Genomic DNA, 16760 nt, shown 5'->3' on the forward strand with positions numbered 1-16760 from the left:
CTGCCACAGGCAGGGACACCTCCTACTTGACCAGGTTGCTCAAAGCCCCATCCATCCTTTGAACACTTCCAAAGACATTCATCTTGAGATAATAAAAGAAAACTACATTGCAGAAGAGAACATAAGGAACTACAGTTTTTCCTTTTTTATTTCTAACTGTGATATTTTCTGCTGTGTGAATTTTCTAATATTAGCAACTGTCAAAGCTTAATGTTTCAAAGACTACATTGTCCCTTAGTTCCCAGTTGTGTCGGTTACATGTTTTCTTCCATTAAATGCCACTAAAAAAACCAAATTCAAAGATGGTGGGGACTTTTAAACCAGAAACTCAATTTTTAAGTACAAAGTGGTGACTTAAAAGCTCTTCTAACCCTCAGTCAACAATTTTGAAAGTATATACACAAAGTTATTGTCCTAAGTCAATACATTTGTACTTTTTGCTAACTGCCCAAAGCATCATAGCTTAAAAAAAAAAAACCCAAAGAGACAATTAATTCCTTTTAGCAATAAACAAAAGAGGAAAATTCTTGACTGAAAGGGTTATCAAACACTCAGGGAGGTGGTTGGATCCCCATCCCTGGAGGTGTTTTTAAAAGACACAGATGTGGAGCTATGGGACATGGTTTAACACCACACTTAGAGTTAGATAATGATTAAGCTCAAGGATCTTAAAGTTCTTTTCCAATCGAAATGATACTATCTGGGGAAGAACAACCCCATGTATTAGTACAGGCTGGAGGCTGACCTGCTGGAGAGCAGCTCTGTGGAAAAGGATCCAGGACTAGATGATCTTCAGACATCCCTTCAAACCCCTACCATTCTGTGAAATTCCAGCAAAAATAGATACCTTTGCACTTCAGAAAATGGCCAGTCAGGAAAACAAGAGGCAATTCCTGTTCCATGAACTTTCATTAGGCTGTTAGACTTAGAGCCACTTAACTGCTAAGTTTTTAGTTTATTCAAGAAAGGCAACTTCAGGTAGTCTCAAAATCAAGAGCTTAAGAAAAAGAGGGAGATTTTTTGATTGACATGGAAACACTGAGTTTGCAAATACAGAAAGAATAAACTTACATTTTTCTGTGATCACTGTCCTAATGTCTGAACTGGAAGTTTTATTTTTCAAATTCTGAGCCAACGTAAAAACAGAATCAAGCTGGGGGTGCCGCTGGTCCAAATCTGCCTTTGTTATCTGTTGAGAATTGGTATATGATTAAGTCCAACAAGCAGAATTTAGTGAACATCATCTGCATTATTTGTAGATAAAACAAAGCATGTTGCCATAAGTAGACAGTTGTTATAATTATTGTAGCCCTTGGATTTTTTTTATATTTTTTTTATAGAATAAACCAGGTTGGAAGAGACCTTCAAGATCATCGCATCCAACCCATCAACCAATCCAACCCACCTAAACAACTAACCCATGGTACCAAGCACCCCATCAAGTCTCCTCCTGAACACCTCCAATGATGGTGACTCCACCACCTCCCCAGGCAGTCACTCTCTCTGTATAGAACTTCTTCCTAACATCCAGCCTAAACCTCCCCTGGTGCAGCCTGAGACTGTGTCCTCTTGTTCTGATAGTGGCTGCCGGGGAGAAGAGACCAACATCCGCCTGTCTACAACCTCCCTTCAGGTAGTTGTAGATTGTAACAGTATGGTAGCACTTCTTTACAAAGCAAAAATATTCTGAATTACAGCTACTGAAAATCTGTAGGTGAAGGTTAACCTGTACAAACTGCCCAGCTGCCACAGTGTCATGGTTAAACCACAACACAGTCATTGCACAGTATTTTCCAGTAACTATTTTTCACACATCACATTATTCTTACCAATTCCAGAGTGTATTAGACAGATACAGAAACAGTTTAGCACTTTTTTTACCCTGCAGCTTTTACTCTACATTTACTCATGTTAATTGCTATCAAGTAAGATGAACCTTACTCGCAGCATACGTCCCAAAATACTGCCCCTAGTCACAGCTCAGCACAGCGTGAGCTATCAACAGAAACAAACATTTACATCATAAGCATTTATGTTACAACTTCTAATCGTTTTAGCATGTCTCTGGAAATCAGTTTAGTCAAACTATACCACAGCAAAACTCATCAGAGCCCTCTAAAGAGTGGATCATAAAGGTCACGCTCCAAATAAATATGAAGTTTCTCCAAAGTATTTAGCATAAGATTTCCATACATTTCCAAAAAGATGTCATTTCCAGCAAGTCTTCTCCACACGCTTTGTTTAAAACAAACAATCAAACAAACAATAAAATAGCAGTGTCTAGCTCACATGGAGACACAGGAACTGGTAGAGGAGAGAAAAGTGTCATAATGACAGAACTGAAAGTGTAACTTTCAAGTTACATACTTAATGCAGTCAGGCAGGTGAGGGGTTGGCAGTTTGGGGTGATTGGTTTGTTTAAACACATTTCTTCACTGAGTATACAAACTATTAAAGTGTAAGTCAATTTTCAGTCCACTAGCCTTCAAAGAAACACATACTTTCATTTGTGCAATAGTCCGATTGATCTCTTCACTGTTTCCCACGGTGACAATGTTTGACTTGAGCATCTGGTCAATCAATACCAACCAGTCAGCCAGCTCAGTTGTAGTTTTATCCAGATCAGCAGGTGCAGAAAGTTCCAAAGCCTGCTGAACAGGAATTTCCAATGCAGAAGATACTAGCACCACCTTTTGGACATCTGAAACAGAGTTTGGGAGTTTTGTACAAATGGAAATTATAGGGGGGTTCTGTAATTTCCATAAATACAGTAATTCCTGTGAAATTACAAAGCAAAGTAACATTTCTATTTGAGGCATTTTCAACATGAGAATCTAAGTAATCAGAAATTCCCTTTGCTCTTTTTTCTTTGTTTGTTAAGGGCTGTTATTTCATTGTATGTCAAAAACTCATCCAAAGGGTTTATCCTCAGTACAAAACGAAAACGAAGAAAACTTGCAATGATAAAATGACATGAAATCTAATGGTGCAAAGCTAAACATTGGAATGAAAGGGAATTGCCTCTTGTTAAGCATAAAAACCAATGCTTTCATTTAAGAAAAATGTCTAAAACTGTCTTCCTCACTTTGGTATTATGTGCCAGAAAAGTTTTGCCTACTCCTGGTTCACAATTCACTTAAGCACAATTAAGTTGAGCTACTGCAATGGATCTTTCATTGACGTGGCCATACACAATGATCCTAAGAAGGGACAGATGCCTGCTAGTTCAGATCCCATCCTTTCCTTCTTTTTAACCTGGCATTACAAAGAAGTGAGGAATGAGCTGTTCAAAATTCACTCCAGAAGCTGTTTGATTGTGTTCTGTTTCCAAGAAAACACTAAGTTAAATCAAGCTGGAGCATGAATATTACACACTTGCCTCAAGCTATGAAATACAGGAGCTTTATTTAAACACCCTGCATGAAAGGAAAAAAGTTGAATCAAGGTTCTGAATGCATTAAACAGAAGTTGTTTTTCCTTTAAGATTTGTTTACTGCTGCTGAATGGGAGAAAATAAATAAATGCAAACAGCTAATACACTAAAGTTTAAGCTACAAATTCTTTCAGGAAAAGGATGTCTTCTCTACCTGGCTCTCTAAAAAAGAGACCTGGGCAGCTGCTGATCTGCCTCAAACAACTGGAAAAGAGCTACTTTCGGTGTCTGACATAAGAACATGTCATGTTTAGCCAGCATCCCCTACAAGACTCCTGAAGATGAACATCTAGAAGATAAGACCTATTTGTGTCTCTACTGAGATGCAGAATGACCTTTATTTACAGGATTGCAGAGAACCTGCATGTAGGAGAAACAACTAACTATAAGGATCTTAATTACTAAAAGGCATAACCACAAGGCACAATTCACAGGAAACCAGGCTGTCACAAACACACCTAATACATGGGCTCCTGAGAAGGAAGCCTAAGCCTTACTAAAACATTCCTCCATTTTAAAGCTCTTAAGGAAATTTTCAAGGACTCCTCCAATCCTGAACTGCAGAGTGACTTTTACCCTAACCAATATTCCCTCCCATAGTAGAATAGAATAGAATAGACCAGACCAGACCAGACCAGGTTGAAGAGACCTTCAAGATCATCGCATCATATGAAAGCAATTTCAAGCGCAACAATGGACATTACTTATTTCCACTTTTCTAAGTTTGTAGGGAGAGTTTTCCTTTTTGTATTATTTTTGACCACAAACAGGATTAAATTCAATGCAATTAGGCAAAACAGAAAGATTGATCACTCACCAGAAGGCTTTGTCTGTGTAACAACACGAGACTGCCCAACAAATGCCTCCAGTTCTCTCACTCTGTCAGGCACTTCTCTGAACACCTACAGCCCAACAGAGAGGGAGAAATTAAAACAGTAACACAGCCTATATTAGCAGCAAAAAAGTAATTGCTTATTAGAAGACAAAATATTCTACACTATGCTTGCTACAATGGCATGCCACGTACATATGTTAACAAATTTTTTCAAGGTATCATTTAAAAAGCAATAAAAATACCAAGAGATACTCTTAAGTGTTAATGCAGTACATCCCAGTGTCTTACCTAAATCTTGGGGAAAAAAAAAATTAATGAACTGTTGCAGACAGGCTGTTTATGTTTTTTACTGCCTAAGCATCAAAGCTATGACTCATCATTTGAGTACACTTTGAAGAAAAGATGACACAAAGCATGACTTGTAGTCATCTGTGATAGCAAAGTAGAGAAATAGGGAACTAATTTGAAAAGAGAAAAAAAGTACCAGTAAACGCTACTGTAGTGAAGACAAACTTACCTACCTTGCTTTCTAAAGGGCAGTGGTGGAAAGGTAATATACAAATGGCAGGGGGGCAATTCCCATTTTCATGGCTGAGTAGGTAAAAACATAACTGTTTTTCTTTCCCTGAACTATCAAAAGATCAATAAATGCTTACTTCCCTGATCCATAATATAATCCCAATTAATTCTGTTTTTAATTTGGATCTTCAGGCTCTGCTTGTAAAAAATTTGGGTTTACTCCAACTTCTTGTATACTCAGAGAGACTGAACACTAGTGTTTCTAATTTACAGGAGTTATACCCAAGAAGAATCTAATTTGATGAGAAGCTCTACTAAGCTTTACCACAGAATTGTGTGTGTCTCTGCTAACTGCTGAAAACATCCAGCTTTCATATGCAGTAATCATTTACCAATTTCAAATTACTACACTACTGTTTGCCTCAAGTGAAATATTTTTGATGTTTAAAAGAAAGCAAATACAAAAGAAAATCAATATGAAGCCTAAGCTAAACTAACTCACTCTGATGGAAAAAACATCCACCAGGGTTTTCATGCAGACATGGATTTGGGTACATTTCCTGAACACACAGGAATGTCCAGGACATTTTATGCACATGTCACAGATATATGGAAGGGAAAACAACCAGTCCAAGCACACCACTATATTTTCAACTTCAGGTAACCAGTGCTGAAGAAACACACACCTTATTCGACCTCAAATTGAGGGACTGCAGGCAGCTGGAAAGTTTGTCTTTCTCCTGAAGATCAATATTTTTATCCAAAAGCACTTCAGTTTCTGCTCTGTTCAGCCATTCCAGTTTGTCTCTCTGTACCTCCATCTCTTCACTTAGGACCTAAAAGGTACAGAAAAGTTTTAGGGTGAAATACAATGCATACATGCTTCAGCCAAAGGAGGGAGAAGGGGAAGGTTTTCTTTAACTGCAATGTTTAGAAATTTCCCTGAAAACATGTAACAGAAAAGCTTGTATTTTGTTTTCTATGCTCTATCCAGAAACCAGTAAAACATTCAGATATCAACATTTATTGCTAATGGGGGAAAAAAATAACCCAACAACAACAAAACAACAAAAATAACCACCACAAAACCCACTGCAAATAACCAAGTTATCCATACAGCTTCACATCATGCACACTGATTCTCTTCTCCCAAGACGCTGGTTTGATCAACTCTGGATGTGTCACGTGTTCACAAAAGGCAACACACTGCCAATTAAAACTGCTGCCTGCATTCTATTATTATTAAAAAACTCCAATAAAACAAACAAAAAAACCCAATTAAGGCTCCATTCCTAACATGCAATAGACAAGTACATGGTCTTACTACAAGGTAATTTACTACTTTACTACTACTACTACCTACTACTCTTAAGGAAATGTACTCTAAAAAGTATTTAAATACTAAATATAACCTTACAACTTCATTTTGATCAACCTCCCACAGCCTTCTTTCTCTTTAAACATGAAAGTGCAGGTCAAATCCTGCAAAAAAAAATTAAAAAAATAATAAAAGCTTATGCTGCCTGACTAAAGCTGTGCTATCATTTGAGCATAGTCCACAAGCAGTGGAGTAGGAATCACAAACTCTGCCTCTAGAGAACTAGAATTAAAAAAACTACAATAGCAAGTACGCATTGTATTTATCCACCCTTCGACTTATACTCATCTCTGTTACACATAATAAAGTAATACTGTAAACATGGAGTTTACACTCAATATATTATCAGGCTACAATAAGCACTATACCAAATAGTGGTTTTCCTAAATATTCAGGAGTCTGCCTCAAAATACTTTTTTTTTTTTTTTAATATACAATATCTTTTTTAATTGGAGGCTGCTCCAGAAGCTCTACTTAGAAATCTCCTTCTCATTCCCAAACTGTATTTATAGCCAATTGATCAGTTAACATCTGTTATGCCCATTTCCCCAATATCAGCCTTTAATAATAGCTCATCTTTCTTATTCTTTTCACCATACCCCTTCTCATTGTTCTTTGACTAGACAAAACAAGGCAAGCTCTAACTTTCTTTGCAGATGAGTTCTTCACCCTCCTGAACAGCCCAGCAGTAACTCTTCTACTGCAAACTCACCTTTGCTTAATATGATGCCAAAATTTTGCATGTGTTCCTGCTTTCACAGGGCCAAACTGGTACTTAAAAATTCCCCACCAGTATTTCTCTAACAAAATCTACTCTTTTTCCCTCTATTCCAGTTCTGCCTTTCACTTTGGGTGTTTTTATTAAGGTAGATAACAAAAACTAAGTTTTCATGATAGTCAGGTAGCAAATATTCTACTGGCATGAGCCAATTTGTTGAGGAAAACAAAACTGCAACTACTTTGTATCAGTTGTATGCATTTGTTGGAAGCCTTTCCACCTGATTTGGTCTAACATTTGTTTTTGGGAGTGTTCTTTTGGTTTTTTAATTTCTAACTTTTAAATAATGAGCAAGTAGTTTCGTTGGAGTGACTACTCCTTCCATTCTTTTAAGATTCCAGAAACATTCTCTTTCACACTTGCCACAAAGCAAAGGTTATTCTGTCAAAGCCAGACAAAATAAACAGGAAAAATGCACACATACACAAGTGTTCAACTGACTTTAAATGACCCAAACCCTTATAGTTTAGAAAGCAGGTTAAACAATGTCTTACACATGTAACAGAGTATTAGAGCTGGCCAGTAAATGGCACAATGGTGCTTGCTTACCATTTTAAGCTTATTGGCCTTTTGCTAAAATTTTGACAATTATAAGAGTGACTCAGGCACATCATCTCCAATGGTATGCCCCTTACTAAATGTTATCAGTGGTAGATATATTTCTCACTTTCTAAAACCATCTTCTTGCTAGAAAACAGAGTAATCAACTCAACTTCATTATGAGATTCACCTTTCCTGTGTAAGTAATCTCATGAAATTGTCTTTGGCTATTTACAAAGTGGAAATTCCCCTCCCCAGTAGCCATGTCCTGATGTGTTTCACAAGATGTATGTGTGTACACATATACATGCTAAGCAATCTTGCCTGTAATTCTTGCAAGTTTTTCTCATGGTTGAATGCAAATCTTGCGTCCATAGCATTTTCTGCACTTTCCAACCAGCAACGCAGCTCATCAAGCTTCTTTTTGTACTCTGTCAGCTGCTGATTCTCTCCTTTTAGCCTTAAAAAGGGAAACAAAAACCCACATGCAACTCTGCAGTGAACACAGCACACCGGTCCCACATTACTTCAGATGCAAGAGTCATATGCTTTTCAGTACTTGGAGCATTTTAAAGGATTCATTTTGGCATTCAAAGGATTCTATTCTCGTCATTAAAATACAAGATACTCACAAATTAATACAACTACCTTAAAAATAGGTAAATTCCATTTAAAAGGTCACACAATACACTTTTAGAAAGTCTGCTAGAAGCATTAAATATAAATTACAGTAATGACAAAACCCTCAGGCCTAACCATTTTAAGACACCACAAGGCCACTGATTGTGAAAGTATTGGAAATGTCCCTAAACCCGCCAAGGGAAAAACTCCCTAAATCTCACAAAGCTTTAACAGAATTTTTGAAATGTAATAGTTAAAAAAAATATTATATTTCTAAATGTATCAGGAGATGTTAAAAACAGAATTATGTACATAGCCTCCAAAAATAATAATAATTCCAGGGATTTTAGCAGCAAACAGAAGGGTGACCTTACATTCCCAGATACACTGAAAACTGGTGTGTTTATCTCAGACAACCTTTCTCTTTGATCTTTTGCAGTAAATTTAAGGCTACTTTAAAACAGATTTTCATTTTGCTCAGAAAGTATGTAGACAGGTGGATTAAATCATTGCAAACAAAGATCTTGTTCTGTAGCATTGTGGAAATTCAAGAACACCACAAGTGCTTCAATTAGTGTACCAATGTACTATACTTAGGTTAGCTTCAGCCATAGGAAGTACCTGAGTATTCCTGAATTAAAAAGTCCGGCTTAGCAATGAAATGATTTTTTAAAACAAAGGAAAATTGCAATGAAAGAAGTTTTGCTGTTGTCATTTGGTAGGTTGTATTAAATACAGACTCAACTAAGCAGTCAATTACAAGTATCTTTATGAGAGACTTGCTCTAGAAGACAGTGCAAAACACAGAGGTCTAAATGTCAGGAAAAGTCAGATAAACGACAGCGTGTAATAAGAGTGTGCTACCTCTTCTAGAGTCTTCTAAATGAGATTCTCCTCACCGGATCTGCTCAGCCATCCCAATTCCTGATTAATTTATTACCTCTGTTTTCTATCCATGACCTCCACAGTGATTGCTTTCCAGCGTCTGTTCAATCCCGCCAGCTTCTCCTGTAGGAAGTTCCCATCTGTAGCAGACAGCTTCTGTATGATCCCTTCCCCAGTTCTGTTCAATGCTGAAACACTAGTCTGATGGCTGCTGATTCCCTCTTCAAGTTCCTGTCAGAAATGTAAAAGCAGCACAATTTTACTACTTAAGTGACTTTGATCTGTGGCTCAAAATATGCAGGATGAATCCTGGGTGCATATCACTTTACTGAAACAGGCAGTTAAAGCCATCTTACATGTTCCTGATTATTAAGGGTCTGTTGTTGAATTTAGTTTAATTTTCTAATGAGCTTCATAAAAAAAGGACAGAATAGGCTGCCAAATACTACACAGGATCACAAGAATTCATTTAGGCAATCAGTTTTAGATTCCTTTCCTCTTACTGTACAGCACTTTCTAGTAGTGCTAACAGATGGTGTGACTTTTTTAACCAGTTCTTCTCATAATCTATTCCCCTGACTATTTCTGTAACATAACAGTATTTTAGCTAGCATAATTGTGGCTGCGCTGCCATAGTCCCAATGCATCACAGAAGGAAGTCAGAAGACATCAGGATCAAATCTTTACATACACCTAACCACTACAAAACCCTTACACTGGTAGTAAAAATTTCTCTGCAACTGGATCTGGAATAAGATAAATTAAGAAAGAGAAGGGTAATGCCCTAGAAGAAAACTCCAAGTAGGAACAAGCATAAAACACATACTGCATGTTAGGTACGACATACATTTCTTTCACAACATATACCTAACTCTTAGATAACCACATTCCCAGAAGAACTAGAAAAATAAATAAATCTGATTCTTAAAGATGTGTTTTCTTCTCCTTATTTAAAAGCAGGTAATGTAGCTCAGCTAAATAGAAAATTTTGCTGTCCCATAATGATGGGTTAGAAACACATCTGGGAATAAATTTCCAGCACTGAAGTCTGAAAGAATAAAACTTAAAACATCTCTAATTGAAAAATTTTCTTCTTCTATACTGCTTATGCAAGGCAAGAGCTTGCAAACTTACTAGTTCAATAAAAAAAGAAATTTTAAAAGATTGCTAAGTTATAACTGATCATTGCTGGGGTTCATTCATTTTAATTATGAGAAAAAAGTGATTTCTTAACTGATGTGATAGTTTTAGGCTATACCTTTAAAATTAGCTGCATTTTTAAAGCTGTAACAAAATATAAAACAATAAAAATTATGCCAACATTTCAATTATCCAATTACCTCAAACCCATCTATACTGAGTCATCATAAACCCCTATATTATAAGCAGGAATTTAGCTCATTCCCTAGGATCATTTTAAACTGCAATTAAAACAAAGGTATTTTAAGAATTACCACTTTATAAAGTACAGTTGCACAGCCTCATTTCAAATCTTTATATCCATATAGAGAAATAGGATTTTAAGCAAAAATCTAGACTTTTTCCAGCTTGCTTGTTTTCTACACAAATCATACATACCTGCTGATGAAGCCCAGCTGTCTGCAGCTCCAGGCTGCCATCTGGACCACGGGCATCGGCTAGTAACACTTCAGCTTCTGTTATCCAGTGAGAAAGGTCATTGAGATCACAGTGGAACTGCCTCCACACCTCAACCGCCTTGTCAAAGCAACTGGTTGAAAACAATGAATGGAAAAAATATCTTAACTGTTTTGGGGAAAACAGTTGCAATTCCTACTCCAGCAAGTAAAACCTTGCCTTGTGAAAAAGGGAGGCTACTATGCAGCCTGGTTAACCAAGTCCCAGCAGTGAACGCTTCCTGACATAGTAGCAGCTGGTAAAAGCCAACAGCACAGTCTGTCATTAACTTCCAGATCAAGGAAGAAAGGTCAGTCCTAAGCAAAGTTTTATTTCTATCACTGAAAAAAAAAGGTTGATTAGCTGTATCAAATTGGTCTGCAGAACCCTTTTTTCTTTATTATACAACGGTTCACATATCAGACAGTGTGGAACATGAAATATGATTAATTGCTATGACTTCTTTTAAATTTTAATTCATAAACTATGAGTTGCTGGTGCCTGACTTTAGTAAGTGAAAGTGACACTGATTATATGTGCAATCTGATTATGCCTACATAAGTAGGTCTTATACCATTTCATCACACAATAATTTACCAGGCTTTTCATTATCGTTATTATCACCATCTTTGCAGCCTCAAATTAACATGTAGCTTACCTTAAAGGGCAATATTTTCCAACACAGAACAGGCTGAATTATGAATCAGAGGGTTGTTTTTAACTAAAATGAGAATTCTGCTACATCATCAAACTAACAAAAAACAGTCCATGAATGTTAAATAAGAAAAGCATGTCAAAAAGGCTTAGGGAGGATGGCTTGCCTTCTATTTGTTGATTGCTAGCTCTTACGTTAGCACTAGGAAGCAAATGGGACAGACATCTCTGAGGACCCAGGTCTTGAAACAAAGATGAAATCTACATTGATGCCAACAGACAGGGCAGTATCCAATTCCAAACTAATAGAAATAGTCTTCCTTAAAGAGATAAGAGGCCAGATTACCTGCTAAACACAGGATGCTTGAATCTTAGAATACATTGGGCTGGAAGGGACCTCTAAGATACCATTTAGTCCAACCACTCTAAAGTACTCAGGGATATCTCCAACCAGACCAGGTTGTTCACAGCCCCATCAAGTCTGACCTTGAATGTCTCCAGGGATGAGGCCTCCACTGCCTCCCTGGGCAACCATTTCCAGTGTTCCACCACCCTCACATAATTACTTCTTCCTAATGTCCAATCTAAATCTACCCTTGTTTAGTTTAAAACCATTGCCCCTTGTCCTAGTGCTACATGCCCTTGTAAACAGTCCCTCCTTAGCTTTCTTGTAGGTCCCCTTCATGTACTGGAAGGCCGCTATATCGTGTCCCCAGAGTCTTCTCTTCTCCAGGCTAAACAACCCCAGCTCTCTCAGCCTGTCTTCATAGAAGACATGCTCCAACACACTGATGATTTTTGTGGCACTCCTCTGGACCGGTTCTGTCCGGTCCATGTCCTCCTGGTGTTGAAGCCTCCAGAAGTGAACACAGTACTCCAGTTAAGGTCTGACCAGAGCACAGCAAAGTAGCAAAACTGCCTCACTCAGTCTTCTGGCCATGCTTCTTTGATGCAGCCCAGGATGCAACTGGCCTTCTGAGCTGCAAGTGCACAATGATTGGCTCATATCCAGCTTATCCACCAGTACCCTCAATTCCTTCTCCACAAGGCTGCTCTATATCACATCATCCCACAGCCTATATTTATCATCCTGACCTAGGTACAGGACCTTGCACTTGGCCTTGTTGAACCTCATGAGGTTCACCTGGGTCTACTTCTTCACCTTGTCCAGATCCCTCTGGATGACATCCCATCCCTCTGGCATATCAACTACACCATTCATCTTCGTATCATCTGCAAACTTGCTGGGGGTGCATTTGACCCCCCTGTCAATATCACTGAAGAAGATATTAAACAGTACTGGTTCAGCAGCCCTGAAAGGCACCACTTGTCACTCCATCTGGAAATCAAGCCATTGACTGCTACCCTCTGGATACAACCATCCAGCCAATTCCATATCCATCAAACAGTTCACCCATCAAATCCATATTTCTCTAACTTAGAAGTCCAAAGAAGTGACATCCATTGCCCTTCCCTGATGCAGTCACTTCATTGTAGAAAAACCACTAGGTTGGTCAGGCAGGACTCACCCTTCGTAAAGCCATGCTTTACAGAGGGCAACTCCCTATCCTCCATGGACCTTATCAGCGCTTCTAGGAGAATCTGCTCCATGACATTCCACAGAGGTGAGGCTGACAGGTCAGTAGTTTCCATGGTCCCCCTTTTTAAAAATTAGTGTAATGTTTCCCTTCTTCCAGTCTGTTACTGTTTAAGGGGGAACTTTAGCCTAGTCCCTAAAACTAAAATTATTACCAGTGGATACAAAAGAAAAATAATTATAAGGTCTATAGAATCCATTGGCTTGCTAATGGGGATATAGAACAGTGGCAGAAACAGTTTTCTCTCTCTCTTTCATCTTCTGTTGCTTCTGCTTGCAACTTCACTCTCTCTTCCATGGCCTTGACAGGGTATCTCTGTTTTGACAACTGTGTGAAGTAAGCAGAAGCAGGGAGGGAGTGAGGTAGGTGGTGAACAGTTTCCCGATCTGTCCAGGGGGGTCTGAGGAGTTTTCTGTGTTGTTTATAAATTGTTAATATGTATATATATTTTACATACATTGCATATTTTGTACATACTCATTGCATTTTGTGTTTCTAGATTTTAGTTTGCTTGTAAATATAGTTTCATTTGCATCCATCCCAAACTGAGCTGGTCTGGCAATTCATTTTGGGGGTAGTTTCTGCAAATTAGTTGGAGGGTAATTTTGACCCACCACACAGTCACCAGGGACTTCACCTGACTGCCAGGACTTTTCAAATATTATAGAGCGGCCTTGCAACTGCGTTAGCCAGTTCCTTCAGGACTCGAGGATGCATCTTATCAGGTCCCATAGACTTACATATGTCCGGGTTCCTCAGGTGGTCATCAACCTTGTTTTCATTTACAGTGGGAGGGACTTTGTCTCCCTGGTCCTCATCTTGTGGTCCTTCAACTCAGGAGGTGTGAGGAGATAGATTGCCAGTGAAGAACAAGGTAAAAAAAGGTGTTCTTGAGAACCTCAGCCTTCTCCTCATCTGTTCTTACTAGATCACCATTCTTTCTCTTCAAGGGAAGGGGCACATGTTATTTAACTTTCCTTTTCTGGTTGACATACCTGCAGATGACCTTCTTGTTATTCTTCACACCTCTTGCCAAGTTCAGCTTCAGCTGCTCCTTGGACTTCCTCACCTCATCCCTACACTACCAGGCAGCATCCCTATACTCCATCCATGATACCTGCCCCTGCGTGAACTGCCTGTGCTGTTCCTTCTTGCCTTTTAGTTTGACCAGCAGGTCTGGACTCAGCCACGCTGGTCCCTTCTCTTCCTTGCCTGATTTCTTTTACCTGGGGATCAACAGCTCTTATGCTCCATTGAAAGTCTCCTTGAAGATCTGCCAGTTCTGTTGTGCTCCCTCACCCCTGAGGACCATCTTCCAGAAGGTCCTATTGACTAACTCCTTGAAGAGCTGAAATTTTGCTTTCAGGAGTGTCCTGACTATGCTCCTTGTTTGACTTGTATCCCTTAGGACCATAAACTCCACCAGCATGTGATCACTGCACCCAGACTGCTTCCAATCTTGACATCCCTGATGAGGTTGCCTGTTTGGTAACCATCCCCCCAGGTAGAGCTGCATATTTCCTGTCTTAAGAAGTTACCACTGAGGCACTCCAGGAGTCTCCTGGATTGTCTACAGCTTGCTGTATTACTTTTTCAGTAGATATCAGCATGATTGAAATCCCCCAGCAAGACAAGAGCCTGTTTAGCAAAATGCCTTCTGCAGCTGGAATAAGTAGGCTTTGTCAGTAGGCTGGCTCCCCTTGATTGGGTAGCCTGTAGAAGACACCAACCACAAGTTTCCACTTGTTGTCTTGGCCTCTTAACTTCCTCTTGGCTAGTCTCTTCACATGCTATCCATTCTGTAGCATAGAGGGCAACACCTCTTCCTCTCCTGTCCCTTCTGAAGAGTTTGTAGGCATCAATAGCCATACTCCAGTCACAGGATTTGCCCCACCAGGTTTCAGTAATGGCCACTATATCACAGCTTTCTGGCAGCACAGCAGCTTTCAACTCCTCCTGTTTGCTAAACGCGCTGCATGCATTTATGTAGAGGCACTTTAGCTGGGCTTTCAGCCGTATCACCTTCTTAGAGAAATGCTCCTTAATTTCACTAAGGTGTTTCACTGATGTTTACTGCTTCGGAAGTACCTGGCTCATCTCCACAAGACTTTTTTGACTGTGCAGCAGTGTCCAGAGGAACTGTGACAGAGGAAAAGATCTCATCTGCAGCCCATTATTTTTGTCTTAACTCCAGCAGCAATGACTCCAGAGTTGCTGCATATATACAGATGCAATCTGAAATTAGCAGCATAACATCAAAGATATCCAAAAGCAAACTTTAAAGAGCTACCCCATTGTATCTATTTTCTTCACTAATTAAATTCATCAGTCCCAGAATTCCTAGCAAGATTATTTTCCATCAAAAATAGATCTTGGTTTTATAGACACTCGTATCTCTTGGCACATGCAAGGTCTTTTTGTTATTATTCTTTATGTGGACTAAATCCAACAAGGAAGAAAACCTTAAAAGTCACCACATTTTTGTGATGACCTCTTGGTTCTACCATTTCAGTTTCCATCACATCTCAACTCAATGCACTAGACCAACCTCTAGACTGACCCCAAATCTTAAGCTCCTTCTATTTCTCTGGTACACTTTAATCTAATTGAATATATTATTTCACAATAGTACCTCATTCCACATTTAATATAAAGACATTCTAAGTACTTAATTTAAAAGAACATTTTATTGCCTTCCTTAAAAATAGAGTTTTTAGGGGAGTTTTGAACATGTGACTCTTTCAGAATTGAGCATTTAATAACTTAACAGAAGGGCACCTTAAGAAACAAAACTTCAAGTCTTGCCATTTCTGTTGTGAGTCTACAGTTTCATCAGAACTGTCAACAATGAAACAAAATTTCACTCTAGTTTTGAGCCAGATGCACATGCTGCTATTTCACTACAGACTGACTGCACTGAGGACAGAAGTACCAAAGTCTTGCCACTACAGCACTGAGAATTTGCTACCAGTTGCCTCCTATGCAGGAATCCACTTGCTTCCAATTCACAGCTCATTCCCAAGTCAACACTCTTAGCACCGGGGAAAAGTCCATGCCAGAAAGCACAACTAGCAAACCATCATTGTTACAAACATACACACATAAAGCACACACACACACTTATTTTGGCTTGAACAGGTGTAAAGTAACATCAACTGGATATAGTGGAGCATATAGCAGCTTTGATAAGTAGTTTAATTCAACTCAAGCTTGGCTACATCAGAGCTTTTGTCAAAATTTCAACTACTTAGCTGGCACTCTATCACAAAATCATTACTGCCTCTGAAAGCTAAATCAATCTTTTGCTACAGACTTCAGATGCTGTATCTCCTAATATTGACAAAATCTCCACCCTCTCCAGAAACAGAAAAAAGTCAAAACTTATTAAAGAGACAGTCTTATCACTTTCTTGCTTATACTTAGAGCAACACTAAGAAAGGCAAGAATATACTTGGGTGGAAGTTGCTCTTATTAACAGAAAGAATATAAAAATACTAATACCAGGAGGAGACTTGATAGGGTGCTTGGTTGCATGGTTTAGTTGATTAGGTGGTGTTGGATGATAGGTTGGACATGATCTTGAAGGTCTCTTCCAACCTGGTTTATTCTATTCTATTCTTCCATCATTAATGCAACACTTAATATACTAATTAAGCTACACACCATTTAGCTTAAACTGCCAGTCCAGCAGGCCCTTTCATATAAAGATTGCACTCAACGTTATTCTCATTACAATGCAGAGCTTTACATATTTTATTAAAATCATGATTAATTTGTATTCAGTGAATAAACTGAGAATGTAATTTGTTGCATAAACATTGAACTCATTACTCCTTCAATACACTTACCTTTTTCAGTGGAAAGAGAAGGTTTCTGGTTAAATC

General features: G+C 38.6%; 1 protein-coding gene across 6 annotated transcripts in view; it reads right to left on the reverse strand.

Moving 5' to 3' along the window:
* Nucleotides 1-16760, reverse strand: part of UTRN (utrophin) — a 389650-nt gene that overhangs the window by 215761 nt on the left and 157129 nt on the right. For all 6 annotated transcript variants that reach the window (XR_010989004.1, XM_068152489.1, XM_068152498.1 and 3 more), the window contains 7 exons: nt 10568-10718; nt 9045-9220; nt 7808-7943; nt 5474-5623; nt 4251-4335; nt 2502-2701; nt 1072-1189 (listed from right to left, as the gene is read on the reverse strand). Coding sequence is in view for 5 of the 6 variants with exons in the window: in XM_068152489.1 (XP_068008590.1) it covers nt 1072-1189; nt 2502-2701; nt 4251-4335; nt 5474-5623; nt 7808-7943; nt 9045-9220; nt 10568-10718 (1016 nt within the window). In the remaining variant the exon portion in view is untranslated. The remainder of the gene's footprint in view (nt 1-1071; nt 1190-2501; nt 2702-4250; nt 4336-5473; nt 5624-7807; nt 7944-9044; nt 9221-10567; nt 10719-16760) is intronic.

Source organism: Melanerpes formicivorus, unplaced genomic scaffold (assembly GCF_026170545.1).
Source record: "Melanerpes formicivorus ecotype bairdi unplaced genomic scaffold, bMelFor1.0.p_v2 SCAF_2, whole genome shotgun sequence".
Lineage (NCBI taxonomy): Eukaryota > Metazoa > Chordata > Aves > Piciformes > Picidae > Melanerpes > Melanerpes formicivorus.